The sequence below is a fragment of the Colletes latitarsis genome, chromosome 12 (genome assembly GCF_051014445.1).
Source record: "Colletes latitarsis isolate SP2378_abdomen chromosome 12, iyColLati1, whole genome shotgun sequence".
Lineage (NCBI taxonomy): Eukaryota > Metazoa > Arthropoda > Insecta > Hymenoptera > Colletidae > Colletes > Colletes latitarsis.
In genome coordinates this window covers 26,015,344-26,040,666 of record NC_135145.1, presented here as the reverse complement: position 1 = coordinate 26,040,666, position 25,323 = coordinate 26,015,344, and the positions used below count along the sequence as shown (strand labels likewise).

General features: G+C 33.3%; 2 protein-coding genes across 12 annotated transcripts in view; one reads left to right on the top strand and one right to left on the bottom strand.

Annotated features, from left to right (window-relative positions):
* Prp4k (Pre-mRNA processing factor 4 kinase) overlaps window positions 1-14,413 on the top strand; it is an 18,643-nt gene extending 4,230 nt beyond the window's left edge. The window contains exons 5-15 of one of the 10 annotated variants that reach the window (XM_076779300.1): window positions 418-1,078; window positions 1,137-1,481; window positions 1,542-1,627; window positions 1,698-1,844; window positions 1,923-2,076; window positions 2,853-3,105; window positions 5,343-5,581; window positions 5,720-5,920; window positions 6,389-6,527; window positions 7,229-7,303; window positions 11,018-14,413. In XM_076779300.1, the coding sequence (XP_076635415.1) occupies window positions 418-1,078; window positions 1,137-1,481; window positions 1,542-1,627; window positions 1,698-1,844; window positions 1,923-2,076; window positions 2,853-3,105; window positions 5,343-5,581; window positions 5,720-5,920 (2,086 nt within the window). In that variant the 3' untranslated portion in view covers window positions 6,389-6,527; window positions 7,229-7,303; window positions 11,018-14,413. Of the gene's footprint in view, window positions 1-417; window positions 1,079-1,136; window positions 1,482-1,541; window positions 1,628-1,697; window positions 1,845-1,922; window positions 2,077-2,852; window positions 3,106-5,342; window positions 5,582-5,719; window positions 6,756-7,228; window positions 7,304-11,017 lie in introns of all 10 variants that reach the window. The other 9 variants (XM_076779299.1, XM_076779298.1, XM_076779296.1 and 6 more) reach the window with 9 other exon arrangements.
* LOC143348720 (inositol monophosphatase 1) lies at window positions 14,179-25,323 on the bottom strand. 2 transcript variants are annotated; one of them, XM_076779303.1, is made up of 7 exons: window positions 25,099-25,323; window positions 21,903-22,036; window positions 18,640-18,899; window positions 18,461-18,566; window positions 14,743-14,894; window positions 14,543-14,670; window positions 14,179-14,449 (listed from the first exon to the last, which is right to left on the bottom strand). In XM_076779303.1, the coding sequence occupies exons 1-6, from the start codon at window positions 25,159-25,161 to the stop codon at window positions 14,564-14,566; spliced, it is 822 nt and encodes a 273-aa protein (XP_076635418.1). In that variant the 5' UTR covers window positions 25,162-25,323; the 3' UTR covers window positions 14,179-14,449; window positions 14,543-14,563. The 2 variants fall into 2 exon arrangements, with proteins under 2 accessions (XP_076635418.1, XP_076635417.1); XM_076779302.1 differs by having other exon boundaries at window positions 14,179-14,670.

Genomic DNA, 25,323 nt, shown 5'->3' with positions numbered 1-25,323 from the left:
ATCCGTATTTTGTACATGGATCTGTAGTATCTCTGTCCAAATGTAGAAAAAAAAATCACTAATACCCACCGAGAAAAATAAAAAAATGTGCTATTTTTCAACATATTATTTAAACAAATAAAACTTTTGCAAATCCCTTTACCCCATCAAATTCGCCGCTTAAAAACATAAATTTCATCCCTTTGAAGCACACCCCTATCTCTAATAGTTCCCGAGATATCCAACAAAGTATGTTTCGAACCCCCAACTTTGAGGGCCGATTTCAACCCCTTAAAGTGAATATTAGCAGCTACAAAAAAATACGTGTCTAATAGATTCATGAGAACTACATAATCGCGAAGTTTCATCAAAATTCGAGATTCTCACCTCGAGATAGTTGTTAGTTCGTTGGCCAATTAAATTAACATTTAATTCTAGGGAGGAAGATCGTCGACGAGATGCGGACCACCACAACAACTCCAGGCCCCGCAACGACTACAAGTCCCTAGACAAGTCCGACAAAGTTCCTGCGTCGAGGCGCGACAGTCGCGATCGGTTGGGTAGCCGAGAGCGACAGAGCAGTCGCGATCGCCACGCCAGCAAGGACCGACCGGCCAGTCGCGACCGCCGTAGCCGCGACAGACACAGTCGCGATAAAAGGGACAGCAGAGAGCGCCACAGTAGCAGAGATCGGCACAGAGACGGTCGAAGCAGTCGCGACCGCAACGATGTTCGAGATCGACGGGACAGTAGAAATCGCGAGAGGATTCGCGAACGCTCGAGGAGTACCAGAAGGTCTCGAAGCCCCGTTAGGAGTAGATTGGACAGAGATCGTAACGATCGGTACAAGACCTCGAGATCGCTGTCTCGAAGCCGCAGGGACAGAGACAAACACGCTAGAGACCACGATAGGGACCGAGAGAAAAACGGGAAAAGGGAACGCAGCGACAAGTACAAGGATTCGTTGTCAGAGGGGCTGAAAGTGGAACACTCCGAGAGCTCCAGCGAAGAGGACATCAAAGATATCGATATCGAGGAAGAGGAGGACGAGGAAGCAATTATAGAACATAGGAGGAAGCAGAGAGAGGAGCTTCTCAAAGTATGTTGATAGTCTTCTTTCAGCGTTGGGGGATGATAACTATGCTTTTGTTGTGCAGAGGCTAGGTGGACCAAACGAGGACTCGAACATGTCTGGCGATATAAACACTGTCCCCGCCACTCCGCCTTCGGAGAGCCACTCGAACGTGTCGCAGAAATCGATAGAAATCCCGTCGAATAACAACGAGTCCACCTCGGAGAGCCACACGCCGCCATTGCCCGAGAAACCAAAGTCACCGCAGCCGGTTAAGAAGAGAAAATCTAGATTCGAAGACGCGCCGCCGGAGGACGACAAGATGGACGACAGTAAGCCAACGGAGAAGATCAAAGAGGAGAAGCAAAATGCGAAAAAGTCGAACGAGTGGGACATGTTTGCAGAGGCGGACAACATTGGCGATTTTAATGTAAGTTTCTGAGCTTTTGCTCGCATGGATTTCAAGTTTAACGCTGCCGTTTTGTTGCAGAGCCCCACCGTCGAAGGTAAGCGACAAGGTGGGCCAGACAATCCGAGTTTGACGGATAATTGGGACGACGCTGAGGGATATTACCGGTAAACCATCTTTGTTTTATGCTTTTCCCGCGCTTTTGTGGTTCGGTTATGAATTCAATTGGGTTTCCAGGGTGCGAGTAGGCGAAACGTTAGACTCGCGATACGTCGTTTACGGATACACGGGTCAAGGTGTGTTTAGTAACGTCGTGAGAGCTAGAGACAGTGCTAGAGGCAATCTGGACGTTGCTGTAAAAATTATAAGGAATAATGAAATAATGTAATTATTCAGAATATATTGTTTCATGTAGAGTGCAAGTCCAGGGGCTGTAACAATCGTCTCTTTCTGTTATTTCAGGCATAGAACAGGCCTTAAGGAACTAGAAATTCTTAGAAAACTGAATGATGCAGACCCGGAAGACAGATTTCACTGTTTGCGGCTTTTCAGGCACTTCTTTCACAAAAATCATTTATGTATGGTTTTTGAGCCTTTAGCTATGAATTTAAGAGAGGTAAGCATTCTTCTATAAAATTAATATCGTAGAAGGTGGAGTATCATCCTTCCGCGAGAAGAACAGCGTGTTTATGGCCCCGCTTTTGCTGTGGTTCGCTGATTGACACTGATTTCGATGAGTACCTGTGAATTAGTGGATTGTGACAGAAATGGGGATTGTAAACACGCTGATGGAAGAGTGGTACTGTCTAATGATGACTTGGTGGCTAGGCACGCCGCTCACAGCTACAATTCCTTGACAAAGGACGTGAACTATAAGGGCAATAGGTCAAAAGTCTCTCGTGGTTATGGAGGCTACTATGCAGAGCAAGCCTCTCCAATAAGGGGGCGCAAAGACCTCTGCCTAGCCAACAAGTCATCTTTGAGTAGTACAGTCCTCCGCTGACTTGAAGTCTCGCGATTATACACGCATGTGGACCGCCTAATGCAAGGGTGCAAGATACATAAATTGGCGGTGCAACTCTTCTTACCCTCTTGCCGCCCCACGAGGCTTCAATTGAGGCGACTACTGTGGTCCTCCGCTGACTTTGAAGTCTCACTGAAGGAATACAGGAGAAGTAGATAGGATACACGGGTTCCCACGTACACATTGATCTCTAGCTAGCTATTCGTCGCAGTTACACCCACATGTGGGACTGCCTGAGGCAAGGGAGCAAAATGGGACCTTGTTCTTGGCCCCCGTGCAGTCTCACAGGGCTCCAAGTCAGCGGTGCACTGTACTTGAGGTGTACCACCCGAGCAACTGACTTACTTTCCATTGATAAATGCATTCAGGTTTTAAAAAAGTATGGCAAAGACGTTGGTTTACACGTTAAAGCGGTAAGATCGTATACGCAGCAACTTTTCCTTGCTCTGAAGTTATTAAAACGTGCAAATATTCTGCATGCTGACATCAAACCGGATAACATTCTAGTCAGTGAAAGCAAGCTAGTATTGAAACTCTGCGATTTCGGTTCGGCGTCCCATGCCCACGAGAATGAAATCACGCCGTATTTAGTGTCAAGATTTTATCGAGCACCCGAAATTAGTAAGTATTACGTATCTTTAGATCATTAGACTATATCGATCTCTTGAGTTGTTCATCGGTTCTTTTGGCTTATCTTTAAGTGTGTTATTTGTGAAATTTTTAAACTCGAGGGATTACAACCTCTGCTTACTCATCACTCTTCTATTTTGAATCAGCTTCTGGTAGCCGTGCACTAGCATGCCCTTTAAAAACGTGCTGCAAACGTATACATGCTTGATCTGAATAGATAATTTTGTAGTGGCTAGATTATAGTAGTAACGTATAGCGTAAGTCTTCGACTCACGCAGTTCATTCGTTACAAAGTTATCAAACGATTGTAATACATTTGGTATGCAGTCTTCGTTGCAAAAGTTAAGTTAAACGAGTCAAATTATATTTTTTTGAGAGTGTAGAAACGCAACTGCATAACTCGAGGACTCACCGTATACAGGGTGTTCGACCACCCCAGAAATTTTAGTGGTAGATTCTAGAGGCCAAAATAAGACGAAAATCAAGAATACCAATTTGTTGATGGAGGCTTCGTTAAAAAGTTATTAACGTTTAAAATTTTACACCTTCTCGAATTTTTTTCTAGAAAATGGGTAGGATTTCGGGGGTATGTGTAATGACCAAAATTGATTGTAATTGGCCCCTGCACCGGAAAATAATTTTTCCAAAATGATTGGAAATTTTTTTTCGTCGGAAAATTTTGGCGCCTAATTATATTTTCAGTGAGGAATTTTTTTCTCGAAAGTGCGTAGGATTTCGGGGGTATGTGTAATGACCAAAATTGATTATAATTGGCCCCTGCAATAGAAAATAATTTTTCTCAAACGATTGGAAATTTTTTTTCGTCGAAAAATTTTGGCGCCTAATTATATTTTCAGTGAGGAATTTTTTTCTCAAAAGTGCGTAGGATTTCGGAGGTATGTGTAATGACCAAAAATGATTGTAATAGGCCCACGCATCCGAAAATAATTTTTTTAATATGATTTGAAATTTTTTAATTTCGTCTAAAAATTTCTGTACTTTCTCGAATTTTTTTCTCGAAAGTGGGTAAGATTTCAGGGGTATGTCTAATGACCACAAATGATCGTAATTGACCCCTGCAATTGAAGATAATTTTTCCAAAACGATTAGAAAATTTTTTTCGTCGACCAGTTTTGGCGCCTAATTATATTTTCAGTGAGGAATTTTTTTCTCGAAAGTGCGTAGGATTTCGGGGGTATGTGTAATGACCAAAATTGATCGTAATTGACCCCTGAAATTGAAGATAATTTTTCCAGAACGATTAGAAAAATTTTTTCGTCGACCAGTTTTGGCGCCAAATTATATTTTCAGTGAGGAATTTTTTTCTCAAAAGTGCGTAGGATTTCGGGGGTATGTGTAATGACTAAAATTGATTATAATAGGCCCCCGCATCCGAAAATAATTTTTTTAGTATGATTTGAAATTTTTTAATTTCGTCTAAAAATTTCTGTCTTTTCTCGATTTTTTTTCTCGAAAGTGGATAGGATTTCAAGGGTATGTCTAATGACCAAAAATGATCATAATTTTCCCTCGCAACCGACAATAATTTTTTCAAAACGATTTGAAATATTTTTTGTCGAAAAATTTTGGCGCGTAATTATATTTTCAGTGTGGAATTTTTTTCTCAAAAGTGCGTAGGATTTCGGGGGTATGTGTAATGACTAAAATTGATTATAATAGGCCCCCGCATCCGAAAATAATTTTTTTAGTATGATTTGAAATTTTTTAATTTCGTCTAAAAATTTCTGTACTTTCTCGATTTTTTTTCTCGAAAGTGGATAGGATTTCAAGGGTATGTCTAATGACCAAAAATGATCATAATTTTCCCTCGCAACCGAAAATAATTTTTCCAAAACGATTTGAAATTTTTTTCCCCCCGTCGAAAAATGTCACACCTTCTCGAATTTTTTTCTACAAAATGGGTAGGATTTCAGGGGTCTGTCTATTCATAAAAAATGATTGTAATTACCCCCCGCAATCGACAATAATTTTTCCAAAACGAATTGCTATTCTCGATTTCCGTCTTATTTTGGCCTCTAGAACCCCCCATTAAAATTGTTCCCAGGGTTAGCCAAACACCCTGTATATCGTTTTTTTTTTATATAATAACGGAAACTCTGTGTGACAGCTCTGATACACTGATCAAACCCACATTGGGGTGATCTCCACTGTCATAGAGATTTACTAACGGTTGTCATGCACTGGAAGTTAACATTGCCATTTTCTAGTTCTTGGTATACCCTATGATTTCGGCATTGACATGTGGTCCGTGGGATGCACCATATACGAATTGTACACGGGAAAAATAATGTTCTCGGGCAAAACAAACAACCAAATGTTGAAATTCTTCATGGACCTAAAAGGCAAAATGCCAAATAAACTGATTAGGAAAGGCACGTTCAAGGACCAACATTTTGACACTAACTGCAATTTCCTCTATCATGAAGTTGATAAGGTCACAGAGCGGGTAAGTTGTCTTTTAATTGCTCTCACTCCATCCTTGTTCCTTGCAGTTTGGTAAGTGTCTTAACAATTGCTGCCGTCAACATTCTTTTAAAATCCAAGTATACATCTATCGTAACACTCTGGACACATGTGGTTCTAGGAGAAGGTTGTTGTGATGTCTACGCTGCCAGCCACTCGTGACCTTACAGCTGAGTTGGGTGGGAACTCTTTGCCTCCGGAGCAAAACAGAAAAGTTGGACAGCTGAAGGATCTGTTGGAGCGAACACTGATGCTGGACGCAGGGAAGAGAATCACTGTGAACCACGCCCTGGCGCATCCCTTTATACAAGAAAAGATCTAGGTAACCCTGTCGGGGGGCCCTTCCACACCGGAGAATCATTAACGTAACTTTGCAAACTGTTTGAAATGACACCGCTAACGATTCGTTGTACTCTATAAAACATACTAACATAAGGCGGTGTGTCCTTATATTGACTGTGTCCTGTATCCGTTTTAGCAGAAAGAGGCGGTGCAAAATTTCACGTTTCACTCGCTCTAACGAAAATGCAGAAGGGAAACGTTGTACTCTATCAATCTGAACTGTATTGTTTAACGAATGATAGCTATTGCAGGTCAATAGAGTGCAATATTTTTATAGTAATTGTACGAAAACGATGAGTAAACATTGGAGTTGGCCAGCGCATAAACGTGACTGTTTGTACGGCTCGGAACAATGTAGTGTATCAGGGCGTAAAACTCTTATTTGCGTGTAAATCTTATCACCAAGTTTAGATTTCGTTTATTTCTTCTCTTTCTCTGTGCACAGCAGCGATAAGTAATAAATCAACGATGACGCTAGAAGAAGGGGCACGCTGAGTTACGAATCGTAAACTGTTCCGTGGACGATATGAACTGGGAAAAGTGACCGCCTCTTTCAGCACTGGCCATCGATACTTAGCATAATGGTGGTACATAGTATTTTTCTTTTTCTTCATCTTTCGATCAGAAACGCGGGTACGAATAATGATGATATCTCGTATAAATTATTATATCGCAAATCATTATCGACAATGCGTTCACGTTCGCGACGAGTGAAATTGCGAGACTCATGGTCGTACCGATTCATGAGCAGTGGGCACTGAAGTTTTAGTAAAACGAGGAGTCTTGTACTGACAAAGAAGAAAACAAATTGTATAGTAAGTAGGCTACTGAAATAAAACGACACATGCTTAACAGAATGAGAAACGAGCCCTGTATTTTGTACTTTCAGTCTTTAATCACGCGCTGCTCGTGCAATTGTTAACAATAGAGAAACTGTAATCTCTCTTATCTAATTACGAGATATAGGTAGGCGACGTGTGTTATAGAAACTCCTGTAAAATAAGTCGACGTGTCACCAGAATTCTTACATCTTTCCATTTAGATATCGATGTAAAGAGCATACATTTGCAACGTTTACCAGTGAATATCGTGTATTTATTAGCTTCCGAAGTTTGTGTTTTCCGTTTTTAACAGATCCTTGGCATACGATCTCGCATCGTGGCTTCGTAAATTTTAGTTTTTATTTGATATTGTTCATTTGAGACACAACAGAGCGTCAATGCTGTTTGAATGGTTCATGGTATGCACTTTTGCCTGGCAATATTGTACGAGATTGCTTATGTTTCAGATCAAGTCTTCGATTCAAAGCATCGTTAAGCGCGAGCGGACCTTTGTGGGCTTTTAACGCCGATCCCGTTGCAAGGTATTCTTGGGGGACTGCCTTATGGGATATTTAGTATATCCGTTTCTCATTAAACAGCCTGTATAGACAATCAGACCCTGCATAATTACACCGTAAACGAACTCGAGTAACGATCATTCTTGCGAGGAACATTCGCGAACGATCCAGCTTCGATTTCGATGAAACTTCGTAGACTTATAGAGCGGCCAAAAATAATCGACACGTGTTTTTTTTTAGCTCAAGTAGCTCGAGTTTGAGGGGTGAAACCGCCCCTCGAAGTTTTGGCGGGAAACGGCCATCTTGAAAACGGGAAGACGTACGAGAAAATTGTTAATGGGCGGGGTTAATGGTTTCTCGTGTACGATAACATGGCGTTGAAAAATTTAACAAAATGCAATTTGTTTATAACGAAAAAAAATTTGTTAACTTAATTTTTCGGTTTTGTGAGATTTTCGTAATGACAGAAAATGACGAGCATTTTATTCCAAATCCATTGGTGTGTGGTGTTTTTCAATTGCCTTTTACAGTTTTGCTGATTTTTGGGATTTATAGTTTGCAAGTACGTCCACTATGGTTGCAGGTGTTCTAACTTTGATTTTAACGAAGCATTGCAGGCTTGCACTAAATTATACGATATAATTTTAAATTTAGATTTGAAATTTTTAATCGAAAATAATTTTTTTAGAACGATTTGAAATTTTTTAATTTTGTTGAAAAATTTCAGTACTTTCTAGAATTTTTTTCTCGAAAGTGGGTAGGAATTTGGGGATATGTCTAATGACCAAATATTATTGTAATTCACCCCTACAGCCAAAAATATTTTTTTTAGAAGGATTTGAAATTTTTTTTTTTCGTCGAAAAATTTCACACTCTCGATTTTTTTTCTCGAAAGTGGGTAGGAATTTGAGGGTACGTCTATTCACCAAAAATGATTGTAATTGATCCTTCTAACTAACAATAATTTTTCCAGAACGATTTGAAATTTTTGAATTTTGTCGAAAAATTTCAGTACTTTCTCGATTTTTTTTCTCGAAAGTGGGTAAAAATTTGAGGGTATGTCTAATGACCGAAAATTATTGTAATTGCCCCCCGCAACTGAAAATAATTTTTTTAGTATGATTTGAAATTTTTTAATTTCGTCTAAAAATTTCAGTATTTTCTCGATTTTTTTTCTCGAAAGTGGGTAGGAATTTGAGGGTATGTCTATTCACCAAAAATAATTGTAATTGACCCCCAAAACCGAAACTAATTTTTCCAAAACAATTTGAAATTTTTTTTCGTCAAAAATTTTGGCGCCTAATTAGATTTTCGGTGAGGAATTTTTTTCTCGAAAGTGCGTAGGATTTCAGGGGTATGTCTAATGACCAAAAATGATTATAATTGATCCCTGCAACCGACAATAATTTTTTTAATGTGATTTGAAATTTTTTAATTTCGTCTAAAAATTTCAGTATTTTCTCGATTTTTTTTCTCGAAAGTGGGTAGGAATTTGAAGGTATGTCTATTCACCAAAAATTATTGTAATTGACCCCCGCAACTGAAAATATTTTTTTTAGAACGATTTGAAATTTTTTTTTTCGTCCAAAAATTTAGGCACCTACCTCCCCCATCGATGTTTCTTAAAACTTAGTTTTTAATTTGTAATAATTTTATTTGACATCTTACAGAAAAGTTGTGTAATACTTTTTTGTAGGTACCTATGGGCTCTACTTCAGAAAAAAGTTTCATTGAAATATATTCACTATTGTAGGAGTTATGGTCGTTTAAAAATTGGACCACTTCTTATGGGGTTTTTCAAATTTTACGTGATCAAGGAGCAACTTTTCCAATATTTTTACAATTTCTATATATTCTCCACTAAAATACGCGTCGTTTGCCTTTTTAAACATTAAAATCCTTCAATTCGTTCGGAAGTTATACCTTTTTAAAGATATGCATGTAATTTTCGAGTTGCATTTCTGGCCATATTTTCGGTAAAGAATTTTTTTCTCAAAAATGATTAAGATTTCGAGGGTATGTCTATTGACCAAAAATGCTCATAATAGACCCTTGCAACTAATTATAATTTTTTTAATATGATTTCAAATTTTTTAATTTCATCTAAAAATTTCAATACCTTCTCGAATTTTTTTCTCAAAAATGCGTAGGATTTCAGGGGTACGTGTATCCACCAAAAATGATTGTAATTGACCCCCTCAACCAAAAATAATTTTTCCAGAACGATTTGAAATTTTTTAATTTTGTCGAAAAATTCGTCCACCTTTTGGAATTTTTTCTCGAAAATGTGAAGGATTTCGAAGGAACATGTATCCACCAAAAATGATTGTAATTGGCCCCCTTAACCAAAAATAATTTTTCCAGAACGATTTGAAATTTTTTAATTTTGTCGAAAAATTCGTCCACCTTTTGGAATTTTTTTCTCCAAAGTGTGAAGGATTTCAAAAGAACATGTATCCACCAAAAATGATTGTAATTGACCCCCTTAACCAAAAATAATTTTTCCAGAACGATTTGAAATTTTTAAATTTAATTTCAACTTTTTAACGAAGCCTCCATCAACAAATTAATATTCTCAATTTCCTTCTCATTTTGGCCTCTAGAATCCCCCATTAAAATTTTTCTCAGGGTCAGTCTAACACCCTGTATACAATAAAAAACCAAAAACATTCCAAAATCCTGTTGAATACTACAATTCTATTAAAAATGAACTAAGACGCCATATTTGTGCTGACGTTGCAATAATTAAATGCACATATTATAAGAAATCTTTATGTTTCAAACATTCTTTCAACAATTACTACTATTATCAAAACTACAAAGAGTAATTGCAATACACACTGTATATATTTACAATTTATAAATCACTTTTGCCATGTTATAGTTGGCCAATAAAAACAATTAATCTTTCCATTACTGTTAAGAAACTTGCCACTATCATTGTTACTTGTTACTCATTACTCTAAAATTTAGCACAAGCCTACAATGCTTCATTAAAATCAAAATTAGAACACCTGCAACCATGGTGGACGTACTTGCAAACTATAAATCCCAAAAATCAGCAAAACTGTAAAAGACAATTGAAAAACACCACACACCAATGGATTTGGAATAAAATGCTCGTCATTTTCTGTCATTACGAAAATCTCACTAAACCGAAAAATTAAGTTAACAAATTTTTTTTTGTTATAAACAAATTGCATTTTGTTAAATTTTTCAACGCCATGTTATTGTACACGAGAAACCATTAACCCCGCCCATTAACAATTTTCTCGTACGTCTTCCCGTTTTCGAGATAGCCGTTTCCCGCCAAAACTTCGAGGGGCGGTTTCACCCCTCAAACTCGGGCTACCTGAGCTAAAAAAAAACACGTGTCGATTATTTTTGGCTGCTCTATAAGTCTACGAAGTTTCGTCGAAATCGAAGCTGGATCGTTCGCGAACGTTCCTTGATAATCTGCTCTCCATTGGGGGGCAGATCTCAATCATGCGTATTTTAAATCATTTTAATACGAAATTACAAAGTTGCAAAGGATAGATGTTAGCTTACACGGAGCATTTGACTGAGTCTATCTTTTGATCAGAATAAAAGTTGAGAATGCAATGTTAAATTTAGATTAAAAGGGGGGTAAAAATAAATATTTCGGTCACATTTTGATACAGAAATAAAATGAATACATAGAACCTTGGATTAGTTTATAGTTTTCTAATTGGCAATTTGGTAATGTTTCACTTGTAGCCCTCCCTGTGAGGAGGGGAGGCAATGGAAGAGATGAAATCGGTTGATGGAAAGCAATGGTGATGAAGGAAAGGAAATTGGGTGAGCTCGTCGCAGCTGCAGCTTGAGAACTATGTTAAAATGACGCCTGTCGCTGAAAGGATCGCCGAGTGTGTAATTAAATTTTTATGAGAAGGAAGGTTTGTCATAAAATTGAAATGAATGAGATCGTAAGTATGTGGACAGGTAAGGTACATATGCGTGAAAATTTCAAATTATTATATTAAGTTTGAGAATTACTTTAGTACTGCATTTGTATACAGAGTGTTTGGCCACCTATGGGATTCTGGAGGCCAAAATAAGTCGAAAATCAAGAACACTAATTTGTTGATGGAGGCTTTGTTAAGGAGTTATTGACGTTTAAAGTTCTGCTGGTTTTGAATTTTTTTCTCGAAAGTGGGTAGGAATTTGAGGGTATGTCTAATCACCGAAAATTATTGTAATTGACCCCTGCAGGTAAAGGTATTTTTTTTAGAACGATTTGAAATTTTTTTTCATCGAAAAATTAAGGCACCTACGCCATATTGATTTTCCTTAAAAATTGGTTTTTGATTTTTAGTAATTTTGTTTGGGGTCCTACAGAAAAGTTGTTTAATACTTTTTTGTAGGTGACTGTGGGTTCTACTTTAGAAAAAAGTTTCATTGAAATATATTCACTATTATAGGAGTTATGGCTGTTTGAAAATTGGACCATTTTTATGGGGTTTTTCTCATTTTAGGGGGTTGAGGAACAACTTTTCGAATATTTTTGCAATTTCGAAATATTCTTCACTAAAATCCGCGTTGATTGCTTTTTTGAATATTAAAATCGTTCAATTCGTTCAAAAGTTATGACATTTTTAAATTTTGGAGTGACATTTCTGGGTTGAAATTATATTTTCAGTAAGGAATTTTTTTCTCGAAAATGCGTAGGAATTTGAGGGTATGTCTATTCACCGAAAATTATTGTAATTGACCCCTGCAGCCAAAGGTATTTATTTAGTGAAATTTTTTTTCATCGAAAAATTAAGGCACCTACTACGCCATATTGATTTTCCTTAAAAATTCGTTTTTGATTTTTAGTAATTTTGTTTGGCGTCCTACAGAAAAGTTGTTTAATACTTTTTTGTAGGTACACATGAGCTCTATTTTAGAAAAAAGTTTCATTGAAATATATTCACTATTATAGGAGTTATGGCTGTTTGAAAATTGGACCATTTTTATGGGGTTTTTCTCATTTTAGGGGGTTGAGGAACAACTTTTCGAATATTTTTGCAATTTCGAAATATTCTTCACTAAAATCCGCGTTGATTGCTTTTTTGAATATTAAAATCGTTCAATTCGTTCAAAAGTTATCACATTTTTAAATTTTGGAGTGACATTTCTGGGTTGAAATTATATTTTCAGTAAGGAATTTTTTTCTCGAAAATGCGTAGGAATTTGAGGGTATGTCTATTCACCGAAAATTATTGTAATTGACCCCTGCAGGTAAAGGTATTTATTTTAGAACGATTTGAAATTTTTCTTTTCATCGAAAAATTAAGGCACCTACGCCATATTGATTTTCCTTAAAAATTAGTTTTTCATTTTTAGTAATTTTGTTTGACGCCCTATAGAAAAATTGTCTAATACTTTTTTGTAGGTATTCATGAGCTCTACTTTAGAAAAAAGTTTCATTGAAATATATTCACTATTATAGGAGTTATGGCCGTTTGAAAATTGGACCATTTTTATGGGGTTTTTTCCATTTTGCGGGGTCTAGGATCAATTTTTCTTATATTTTTTCAATTTCTAAATATTCTTCACTAAAATACGCGTTGATTGCTTTTTTGAATATTAAAATCGTTCAATCCGTTCAGAAGTTATGACATTTTTAAATTTTGGAGTAACATTTCTGGCCTGAAATTATATTTTCAGTAAGGAATTTTTTTCTCGAAAATGCGTAGGATTTCGGGGGTATGTCTAATGATCAAAAATTATTATAATTGACCCCTGCAGCCAAAGATATTTTTTTTAGAACGATTTGAAATTTTTTTTTTAACGAAAAATTAAGGCATCTACGCCATATTGATTTTCCTTAAAAATTGGTTTTTGATTTTTAGTAATTTTGCTTGACGTTCTACAGAAAAGTTGTTTAATACTTTTTTGTAGGTACCCATGAGCTCTAGTTTAGAAAAAAGTTTCATTGAAATATATTCACTATTATAGGAGTTATGGTCGTTTGAAAATTGGACCATTTTTATGGGGTTTTTTTCATTTTAGGGGGTTGGGGAACAACTTTTCGAATATTTTTGCAATTTCGAAATATTCTTTACTAAAATACGCGTTGATTGCTTTTTTGAATATTAAAATCGTTCAATCCGTTCAGAAGTTATGACATTTTAAAGATTTGCATCAAATTTTAGGGAACCATCTCACATTAAATTTTTGGTAAGGAATTTTTTTCTCAAAAATGGTTAGGATTTCGAGGGTATGCCTAATCACCAAAAATGCTTATAATCGACCCTTGCACCTAAACATAATTTTTTTAATATGATTTGAAATTGTTTAATTTCGTCTAAAAATTTCAATACCTACTCGAATTTTTTTCTCGAAAGTGAGTAGGATTTCAGGGGTATGCCTAATCACCAAAACTTCTTATAATCGACCCTTGCACCTAAATATAATTTTTTTAATATGATTTGAAATTTTTTAATTTCGTCAAAAAATTTCAATACCTATTCGAATTTTTTTCTCGAAAGTGAGTAAGATTTCAGGGGTATGCCTAATCACCAAAAATGCTTATAATTAACCCCTCTACCTAAAAATATTTTTTCCAGAACGATTAGAAATTTCCGAATTTAATTATCAATAACTTTTTAACGAAGCCTCCATCAACAAATTGGTATTCTCGACTTTCGTCTTATTTTGGCCCCCAGAACCCCCCATTAGAATTTTTCCCAGGGGTTGCCGGACACCCTGTCGAATTATAGGTAATATCAAAAACAACATAATACTAATATCTGTGGCCTTCAGTTTTCAGATCACTTTGAAAATAATTCTAATGCAATGAACGAGTTTTAAGCGCGAAAACTGTAACGCGATATCTAAATAAAAATGTGTAACACGGAAATAGCGATCAGAATAAATTACACATATGCACATTGGGATAAATAAGTTCATTTCGTGTTGTATTTTGTTACAGTATCTTTGTATCTAGCAATAAAAAGCAAATTACATTTACAGCCATACAATATCCTCCCCCGCTGTCTATAACATCAATCTTTGTATCACGAGCATGTAATTTGCAGTAAATTTAGATCTATTATACACCTCTTGGACATATTGTCACCTTTGTTTCGAACATTTATGTAAAATATAAGTACATTCTTCAAACACTCATACGCATTACTTCATTTTATGAACCTCAAGTCCCTGCGAAATGCAACAGAATTATGGTGGTTCGCATACTTCAAGAAAAGTCAAGTTCCACGTTGGTTAGATTAGTTTTCATTGAGTTTGCGTTACCTTTCTTTATATTTAAGATTTTCAGTCGTGTTCGGGGTAATACTGAACTAATATTTTGGCTAACTCTTGGGCCAAGTCCATTGTCGATGCACACAAAACTCTTCTGTTCATCACATCAAACGGACCACCTAGGATCAAAGTGTAAGTGCTGACGAAGAGTGAAATTGCAGGTTAATTGTTTTGGAAATGAAGGAAATTACCAGCTGGATCTATGCAAACGCCACCAGCTTCTCTGACGATCAGATCTCCAGCTGCAACATCCCAAGCGTGGATGCCATACTCAAAGGAAACGTCTGCCCCACCTAGAGCGACCATGCACATATTCAAAGCTGCAGACCCCAAAGCTCTTATTCTGAAAAAATTATAAAATAGAAGGCTATAGTCGACTAAAGGGGTTAAATGTGCCCTTGAACTAAATTTGACACACTTTGGATCGATAGAGCATGAGAAAGAAACATTCTGCGCCAAATTTCAATGTTGATTTCTCTTAAGAATTAGTTTTGATTTTTAGTCATTTTGTTTGACATCCTACAGAAAAGTTGTTTAATACTCTTTCGTAGGTACTTATGAGCTCTATTTCAGAAAAAAGTTTCATTGAAATATATTCACTATTATAGGAGTTATGGCTGTTTGAATATTGGACCATTTTTATGGGGTATTTCTCATTTTACGGGGTTGAGGAACAACTTCTCGAATGTTTTTGTAATTCATCGATTAAAGTCGATAGTGGTAAATGTTCCAGCTTCAGATATTTGTTAATAACTATTTAATACATAAAAATTCACTTTCCTCTACTTTTCTTCCATTAATTCCTCAATTTCTTTAATTCCAAAGTAAAAAAAAAAAATTCGAATCTAATTAAGTTACTCGACCATTTTTCTATACATTATTTCATCTAATTAATTAGTTATAAACAATTTCTGGAAGCGATACTTATTTATTTCAATATTGCGCGAAAAGTGACAAAGTGTCGCCACCTAGCGGAATCTTAGAGGAAGTGTCTAGAGTTCTATCCCCTCGCCCCCCAAGGTTTGGTGCACACGAATAGTATCGCCATCTAAGAACAGGTTTTGAACTAAACAAGTTACAGCTATCCCCAATACTGCGGATATTTTGCTGCGGTTTTTAATTTTTCACGCCCAAGATTTCGAATCGAAAAATCTAAAAAAATTCAGGGACATAGCCAATGACAATATGCATTTACTGTAATTATATAAATCCAGTATGTCGAAAGCTTCTACACGAAATCGGAATTTTTCTGCGTTTTTTTGCGTTTTTCATTTTTCACCCCCAGAATTTTGAGTCAAAAAATCTGAAAAAATTCAGGGACGTAGCCAATGACAATATGTATCTACAGTAATTATATAAATCCAGTATCTCGAAAGCTTCTACACGAAATCGGTATTTTTCTGCGTTTTTTTGCCTTTTTAATTTTTCACCTCCAGGATTTTGAGTCGAAAAATCTGAAAAAATTCAGGGACATAGCCAATGACAATATGCATTTACTGTAATTATATAAATCCAGTATCTTGAAAGCTTCGATACGAAATCGGTATTTTTCTGCGTTTTTTTGCGTTTTTAATTTTTCACCCCCAGGATTTTGAGTCGAAAAATCTGAAAAAATTCAGGGACATAGCCAATGACAATATGTATCTACAGTAATTATATAAATCCAGTATCTCGAAAGCTTCGATACGAAATCGGAATTTTTTTGCGTTTTTAATTTTTCACCCCCAGAATTTTGAGTCGAAAAATCTGAAAAAATTTAGGGACATAGCCAATGACAATATGTATCTACAGTAATTATATAAATCCAGTATCTCGAAAGCTTCTACACGAAATCGGAATTTTTCTGTGTTTTTTTGCATTTTTAATTTTTCACCCCCAGGATTTTGAGTCGAAAAATCTGAAAAAATTCAGGGACATAGCCAATGACAATATGTATCTACAGTAATTTTATAAATCCAGTATCTCGAAAGCTTCTACTCGAAATCGGAATTTTTCTGTGGTTTTTTGCGTTTTTAATTGCTCACCCCCAGGATTTTGAGTCGAAAAATCTGAAAAAATTCAGGGACATAGCCAATGACAATATGTATCTACAGTAATTTTATAAATCCAGTATCTCGAAAGCTTCTACTCGAAATCGGAATTTTTCTGTGTTTTTTTGCGTTTTTAATTTTTCACCCCCAGGATTTTGAGTCGGAAAATCTGAAAAAATTCGGGGATATAGCCAATGACAATATGTATCTACAGTAATTATATAAATCCAGTATCTCGAAAGCTTCGACACGAAATCGGTATTTTTCTGCGTTTTTTTGCATTTTTAATTTTTCACCCCCAGGATTTAGAATCGAAAAATCTGGAAAAATTCAGGGACATAGCCAATGACAATATGTTTCTACAGTAATTATATAAATCCAGTATCTCGAAAGCTTCGACACGAAATCGGTATTTTTCTGCGTTTGTTTGCGTTTTTAATTTTTCACCCCCAGGATTTTGAGTCGAAAAATCTGGAAAAATTCAGAGACATAGCCAATGACAATATCTATCTACAGTAATTATATAAATCCAGTATCTCGAAAGCTTCTACACGAAATCGGAATTTTTCTGTGTTTTTTTGCGTTTTTAATTTTTCACCCCCAGAATTTTGAGTCGAAAAATCTGAAAAAATTCACGGACATAGCCAATGACAATATGTATCTACAGTAATTATATAAATCCAGTATCTCGAAAGCTTCTACACGAAATCGGTATTTTTCTGCGTTTTTTTGCGTTTTTAATTTTTCACCCCCAGAATTTTGAGTCGAAAAATCTGAAAAAATTCGGGGACATAGCCAATGACAATATCTATCTACAGTAATTATATAAATCCAGTGTCTCAAAAGCTTCGACACAAAATCGTTCTTTTTCTCAAAAGTACCGATTTCGTATCGAAGCTTTCGAGATACTGGATTTATATAATTACTGTAGATACATATTGTCATTGGCTATGTCCCTGAATTTTTTCAGATTTTTCAATTCGAAATCCTGGGAGTGAAAAATTAAAAACGTAAAAAAACGCAGAAAAATACCGTTTTCGTATCGAAGCTTTCGAGATACTGGATTTATATAATTACTGTAGATACATATTGTCATTGGCTATGTCCCTGAATTTTTTCAGATTTTTCGACTCAAAATTCTGGGGGCGAAAAATTAAAAACGCAAAAAAACGCAGAAAAATATCGATTTCGTGTCGAAGCCTTCGAGATACTGGATTTATATAATTACAGTAGATACATATTATCATTGGCTATGTCCCTGAATTTTTTCAGATTTTTCGATTCGAAATCCTGGGCGTGAAAAATTAAAAACCGCAGAAAAATATCCGCAGTATTGGGGATAGCTGTAACTTGTTTAGTTCAAAACCTGTTCTTAGATGGCGATACTATTCGTGTGCACCAAACCTTGGGGGGCGAGGGGACAGAACTCTAGACACTTCCTCTAAGATTCCGCTAGGTGGCGACACTTTGTCACTTTTCGCGCAATATTGGAATAAATAAGTATCTCTTCCAGAAATTGTTTATAACTAATTAATTAGATGAAATAATGTATAGAAAAATGGTCGAGTAACTTAATTAGATTCGAATTTTTTTTTTTTACTTTGGAATTAAAGAAATTGATGAATTAATGGGAGAAAAGTAGAGGAAAGTAAATTTTTATATATTAAATAGTTATTAACAAATATCTGAAGCCGTAACATTTAAGGCTATCGACTTTAATCGATGAATTATCAATTTTTCAACAATCCCTAGCAACATTCAAGGGCCAATTTTACTACTTGCTCTAATTAATTAATTATCAGTGATAGATCCCTATTGTTTAATAACTATTTACTATACACATTTCGAATATTAAAAAACAAGTAAAATAGAACTTTACCCATGGACTTTTGGAGTAAGATTGTTTGCATTCTCCAAAACAATCTTCATTTTTTCTGGGTCCCTGCTCGTGCCCATTTCCATCATCACAAGAGCCTTGCGCAATTCTGTGAAAATAAACAATGAAATTAGGCTCCAAATATTTCAGAATTGAATTTTATTTGAAATAAAGGGAATCACCTGTCGTTTCAGACACTTTGATGGGGTTCTCGTTCAAAAATGCCCCCTCCCCTTTGCAGGCGGTGAACAGCTGCTCCAAAATCGGATTGTAAACAATTCCAATTTCAGTGGTTTTGTTAATAAGCAACGCAATCGATATGCAAGTGTGTGGCAAACCGTGGACGAAATTCATCGTGCCATCGATCGGATCGATGATCCATGTGGGCGCCTCTGTTAATTCGATCTTCTTTCCCAGCGAGCTCTCTTCCTCACCAATGAATCTAAAATATGTTTTTGTAAAATGCGATATTTTTTTTATTTACAGTGGAAAATACTGTAAATTTTAGTGATAGAATGTTGGTAATGTTGAGCTCGAAGCACTGATTTTTTCGATAATTTTAGAATGGATGGAAAGTTCTATTTAAAAGGGGGGCTCTGGTGCCCCCCATGTGGGTTGTTGCAAACACATAGTTTTCGATTTTTAGTAATTTTGTTTGACGTCCTACAGGAAAATTGTTTAATACTTTTTTGTGGGTACACATGGGATCTATTTTAGAAAAAAGTTTCATTGAAATGTATTCACTAGTGTAGGAGTTATGGTCGTTTGAAAATTGGGGCATTTTTATGGGGTTTTTCTAATTTTGCAGTGTCAAGAAGCAACTTTTTGAATATTTTTGCAATTTCGAAATATTCTCCACTAAAATACGCGTCGTTTGGCTGTTTGAACATCAAAATCCTTCGATCCGTTCAGAAGTTATGGCATTTTAAAGATTCGCATGTTCAGGGTACCATTTCTGGCCCTATATTTTCGGTAAGGAATTTTTTTCTCGAAAATGATTAGGATTTCGAGGGTATGTCTAATGACCAAAAATGATTGAAATTGACCCTTGCAGCCAAAAGTATTTTTTTTAGAACGATTTGAAATTTTTTTTTTCATCGAAAAGTTAAAGCACCTACGCCATATCGATTTTCTTTAAAAATTCGTTTTTGATTTTTAGTAATTTTGTTTGACGTCCTATAGCAAAATTATCTAATACTAGTTTGTAGGTATTCATGAGCTCTACTTTAGAAAAAAGTTTCATTGAAATATATTTACTATTATAGGAGTTATGGTCGTTTGAAAATTGGGCCATTTTTATGGGGTTTTTCTAATTTTGCGGGGTCAAGAAGCAACTTTTTGAATATTTTTATAATTTATATATATTCTGCACTAAAATACGCGGCGTTTGGCTGTTTGAACATCAAAATCCTTCAATCCGTTCAGAAGTTATGGCATTTTAAAGATTCGCATGTTCAGGGTACCATTTCTGGCCCTATATTTTCAGTAAGGAATTTTTTTCTCGAAAATGGTTGGGATTTCGAGGGTATCTCTAATGACCAAAAATGATTGCAATTAAGCCCTGCAATTAATAATAATTTTTCCAGAACGATTCGAAATTTTTTAATTTTGTCAGAAAATTTTAATTTTTCTAGAATTTTTTTCTCGAAAATGGTTAGGATTTCGAGGGTATCTCTAATGACCAAAAATGATTGCAATTAACCCCTGCAATTAAAAATAATTTTTCCAGAACGATTCAAAATTTTTTAATTTTGTCAGAAAAATTTCACACCTTCTCGAATTTTTTTCTCGAAAATGAGTAGGAATTCGAGGGTATCTCTAATGACCAAAAATGATTGCAATTAACCCCTGCAATTAAAAATAATTTTTCCAGAACGATTCGAAATTTTTTAATTTTGTCAGAAAATTTTAATTTTTCTAGAATTTTTTTCTCGAAAATGGTTAGGATTTCGAGGGTATCTCTAATGACCAAAAATGATTGCAATTAACCCCTGCAATTAAAAATAATTTTTCCAGAACGATTCGAAATTTTTTAATTTTGTCAGAAAATTTTAATTTTTCTAGAATTTTTTTCTCGAAAATGGTTAGGATTTCGTAAACATATCTAATGACCAAAAATGATTGCAATTAACCCCTGCAATTAATAATAATTTTTCCAGAACGATTCGAAATTTTTTAATTTTGTCGAAAAATTTCTGTACTTTCTCGAATTTTTTTCTCGAAAATGATTAGGATTTCGTAAGTATGTCTAATGACCAAAAATGATCGTAATTAACCCCTGCAATTAAAAATATTTTTTCCAGAACGATTCGAAATAATTTAATTTTGTCAGAAAAATTCACACTTTCTAGAATTTTTTTCTCGAAAATGATTAGGATTTCATAAACATATCTAATGACCAAAAATGATTGCAATTGACCCCTGCAATTAATAATAATTTTTCCAGAACGATTTGAAATTTTTTAATTTTCTCAGAAAATTTCACACTTTCTCGAATTTTTTTCTCGAAAATGATTAGGATTTCGTAAACATATCTAATGACCAAAAATGATTGCAATTAACTCCTGCAATTAAATATAATTTTTCCAGCACGATTCGAAATTTTTTAATTTTCTCGAAAAATTTCACATATTCTCGAATTTTTTTCTCGAAAATGGTTAAGATTTCATAAACATATCTAATGACCAAAAATGATTGCAATTGCCCCCTGCAATTGAAAATAATTTTTCCAGAATAATTTGAAATTTTTTAATATAATTATTATTATAATACTAATAAATTCTTTCGATAATTCTAGAACACTCGAACGGATGGAAAGTTCCATTCAACGGAGCTCTGGTGCCTCCATATGGCTTATTCCAAACACAAAGCAACGAACTTAAATGCGATAGAACACATGGAAGGTTTCGATGGGCAGAAAGCAGTCCATCGAATCCATCGCTCTTTAATCTCCAATCAACGTTAAAGAATCATTCGTTAAAGAAACAAGTTACAATATTTAATATTTAATATTTCATCGCTCTAACAACGATAGATTAGATAAATTCTTACATTAAAAAGTCATATCTGACTCGTTCAGATAAGATATATTTAATTAATTATTAATTATTAAAAATTAATAATTAATTTTATAATAAAATAGAAATGTTTTCTAATCTCAATGCTTTGTAATTGATAATTTTCATTTTTAATTTCAACATCGATGGAAATTGAGATATTTCAAAATGAATTATTTCACACTTATTCAATATGGCCGCTTGTGAGACCAACATTTCAATATTGGTTCTAAAAATTTCTAATATTTGACGAATAAATTTACAAAATACTTTTTTTGGAGATTCAACGCGTGTTGAAATTATCTGCAAGCTATTTCAAAAGAAATTTATTGTTATAAAACTCTGTCGAAACTTAACAATAATTAAATGTAATAAATTGCAAAACATACTTGTGGTCCGGGAATTTTGATGATATACCATCGACTAATAATTTCTCAACTTTCTGATCCCATTCGGTAACAAGATCGACTTCACACGATTTTTCCATTGCATTTTTAGGCTGGGTAATTTTTTCTCGAATTATCTGCAAAAGTTACAATTTATTTCCATTTCATTTCATATTTTTTCAACATTTAATTACATATTTTTTCAATGTTGGATTTCATATTTTTTTCAACATTTATTTTCATATTTTTTCAACATTTAATTACATATTTTTTCAATGTTGGATTTCATATTTTTTTCAACATTTATTTTCATATTTTTTCAACATTTAATTACATATTTTTTCAATGTTGGATTTCATATTTTTTTCAACATTTATTTTCATATTTTTTCAACATTTATTTTCATATTTTTTTCAACGTTTAATTTGATATTTTTTTCAACGTTTAATTTCATATTTTTTCAACATTTAATCTCATATTTTTTCAACATTCAATTTCATATTTTTTCAATATTTAATTTCATATTTTTTTCAAGATTTAATTTCATATTTTTTTCAAGATTTAATTTCATATTTTTTCGACAATATATTTGATATTTTTTTCAACGTTTAATTTCATATTTTTTTCAAGATTTAATTTCATATTTTTTCAACAATAAATTTGATATTTTTTTCAACGTTTAATTTCATATTTTTTCAACAATAAATTTGATATTTTTTTCAACGTTTAATTTCATATTTTTTCAACAATAAATTTGATATTTTTTTCAACGTTTAATTTTATATTTTTTCAACGTTTAATTTCATATTTTTTTCAAGATTTAATTTCATATTTTTTCAACAATTAATTTGATATTTTTTTCAACGTTTAATTTCATATTTTTCAACGTTTAATTTCATATTTTTTCAACGTTAAATTTCATATTTTTCAAGATTCAATTTCATATTTTTTTCAAGATTTAATTTCATATTTTTTTCAACGTTTAATTTCATATTTTTTCAAAGTTTAATTTCATATTTTTTCAGCATTTAATTTCATATTTTTTCACGTTGGTTATTGATAACCAGCGCTTAAAACCTGTTTGAAACTTGTTTACAGCGAAAGAATTCTAAAAATAAGTGCATCATCGAATTATTGAATATTCTATTTTCTATTTTTCACACTATAATACTAACTAATATTGGGGATCTCTTTAAACATGGAACATAAAAAGAAATAACTATATTTCCAATCAATTTAGAAATAATTACATTTTCAATACATTTAGAAATAATTACATTTCCCATTTAAAAATTAGAAATAATTACATTTCCAATAATTTTAGAAATAATTGCATTTCCCATTTAAAAATTAGAAACAATTACAATTCCAATAAATTTAGAAATAATTGCATTTCCAATTTAAAAATTAGAAATAATTAATTTCCAATAAATTTAGAAATAATCACATTTCCAATTTAAAAATTAGAAATAATTATAATTTCAATAAATTTAGAAATAATTGCATTTCCAATTTAAATTTAGAAATAATTACATTCTCAATTTAAAAATTAGAAATAATTAATTTCCAATAAATTTAGAAATAATTACATTTCCAATTTAAAAATTAGAAATAATTACATTTCCAATAAATTTAGAAACAATTGCATTTCCCATTTAAAAATTAGAAATAATTACATTTCCAATAAATTTAGAAATAACTATATTTCCAATAAATTTAGAAATAATTACATTTCCAATTTAAATTTAGAAATAATTACATTCTCAATTTAAAAATTAGAAATAATTACATTTCTAATAAATTTAGAAATAATTACATTCTCAATTTAAAAATTAGAAATAATTAATTTCCAATAAATTTAGAAATAATTACATTTCTAATAAATTTAGAATTAATTACATTCTCAATTTAAAAATTAGAAATAATTAATTTCCAATAAATTTAGAAATAATTGCATTTCCAATTTAAAAATTAGAAATAATTATAATTTCAATAAATTTAGAAATAATTGCATTTCCAATTTAAATTTAGAAATAATTACATTCTCAATTTAAAAATTAGAAATAATTAATTTCCAATAAATTTAGAAATAATTACATTTCCAATTTAAAAATTAGAAATAATTACATTTCCAATTTAAATTTAGAAATAATTACATTCTCAATTTAAAAATTAGAAATAATTAATTTCCAATAAATTTAGAAATAATTGCATTTCCAATTTAAGAATTAGAAATAATTAATTTCCAATAAATTTAGAAATAATTGCATTTCCAATTTAAAAATTAGAAATAATTAATTTCCAATAAATTTAGAAACAATTGCATTCCCAATAAATTTAGAAATAATTGCATTTCCCATTTAAAAATTAGAAATAATTACATTTCCAATAAATTTAGAAACAATTGCATTTCCAATAAATTTAGAAACAATTACATTTCCAATTTAAAAACTAGAAATAATTACATTTCCAATTTAAAAATTAGAAATAATTACATTTCCAATAAATTTAGAAATAATTACAATTCCAATAAATTAAAAAATAACCACATTTCCAATAAATTTAGAAACAATTAAATTACCAATTCAAAAATTATAAACAATCACATTTACTCGAGTATCAAATTAAACATAACTTAACGAACAGGCCTATTTAATCACTAAAATCTACCCCCAAAACAAAAAAACAAATTATTTATTTCCACCTGCGATCAAAAAAAACACTTCAAATTTTCCATTTTGAGAATTCCATTTTATTTCATCGAGAAAATCGTACATGCGTTTCAATATTATTATTTAATTTCCTCACGTTAACATTATAGATCTCTACAAATTCTTAGAAGCCAAACAAATACTGTTTTACATAACACAATTATCTATTCACTCGAGCAATAGTTAAAAAACTACGCAAAATTCATAAATAAATAATCAACATTCATTATAGTGCAAAAAATAGATAATTGAACAATACACCCCTTATTTAACATCATTTGCAACTATAGTATTCTCATTTAGAGCTCAACAATCCACTGTAAACAATCGTGCCGGTCACCGGTGACCACCACAGCAGTCAACGTGCCAATCACATCGAGTTTACTCCAAAACCGCCTCCAAAATTCAGTATTCAAGGCTAAATAGTCCACGAAAGAAATTCGTATTTGCAAAATGTTAAAATAAAATTTTATCAGACTGAGACTAACCGAGCCAGCTTCTTTCACCAGATTGAGCACCACGGAGTAATATTCTTGGTTGTCGGAGGACATGATTCGACGAAAAAAGGATAAAATCCAAAGTTATGGAGGTTAAACCGACACTGGCAATAACGCCGTGCGTCCGAGGAGCTGATCGATGACTCGCCACGCTCGATCTGGCCAGCCTGCGTGCGTCCAATGGCAACGGCCACGGTGTACTGCCGACTGGCTGAC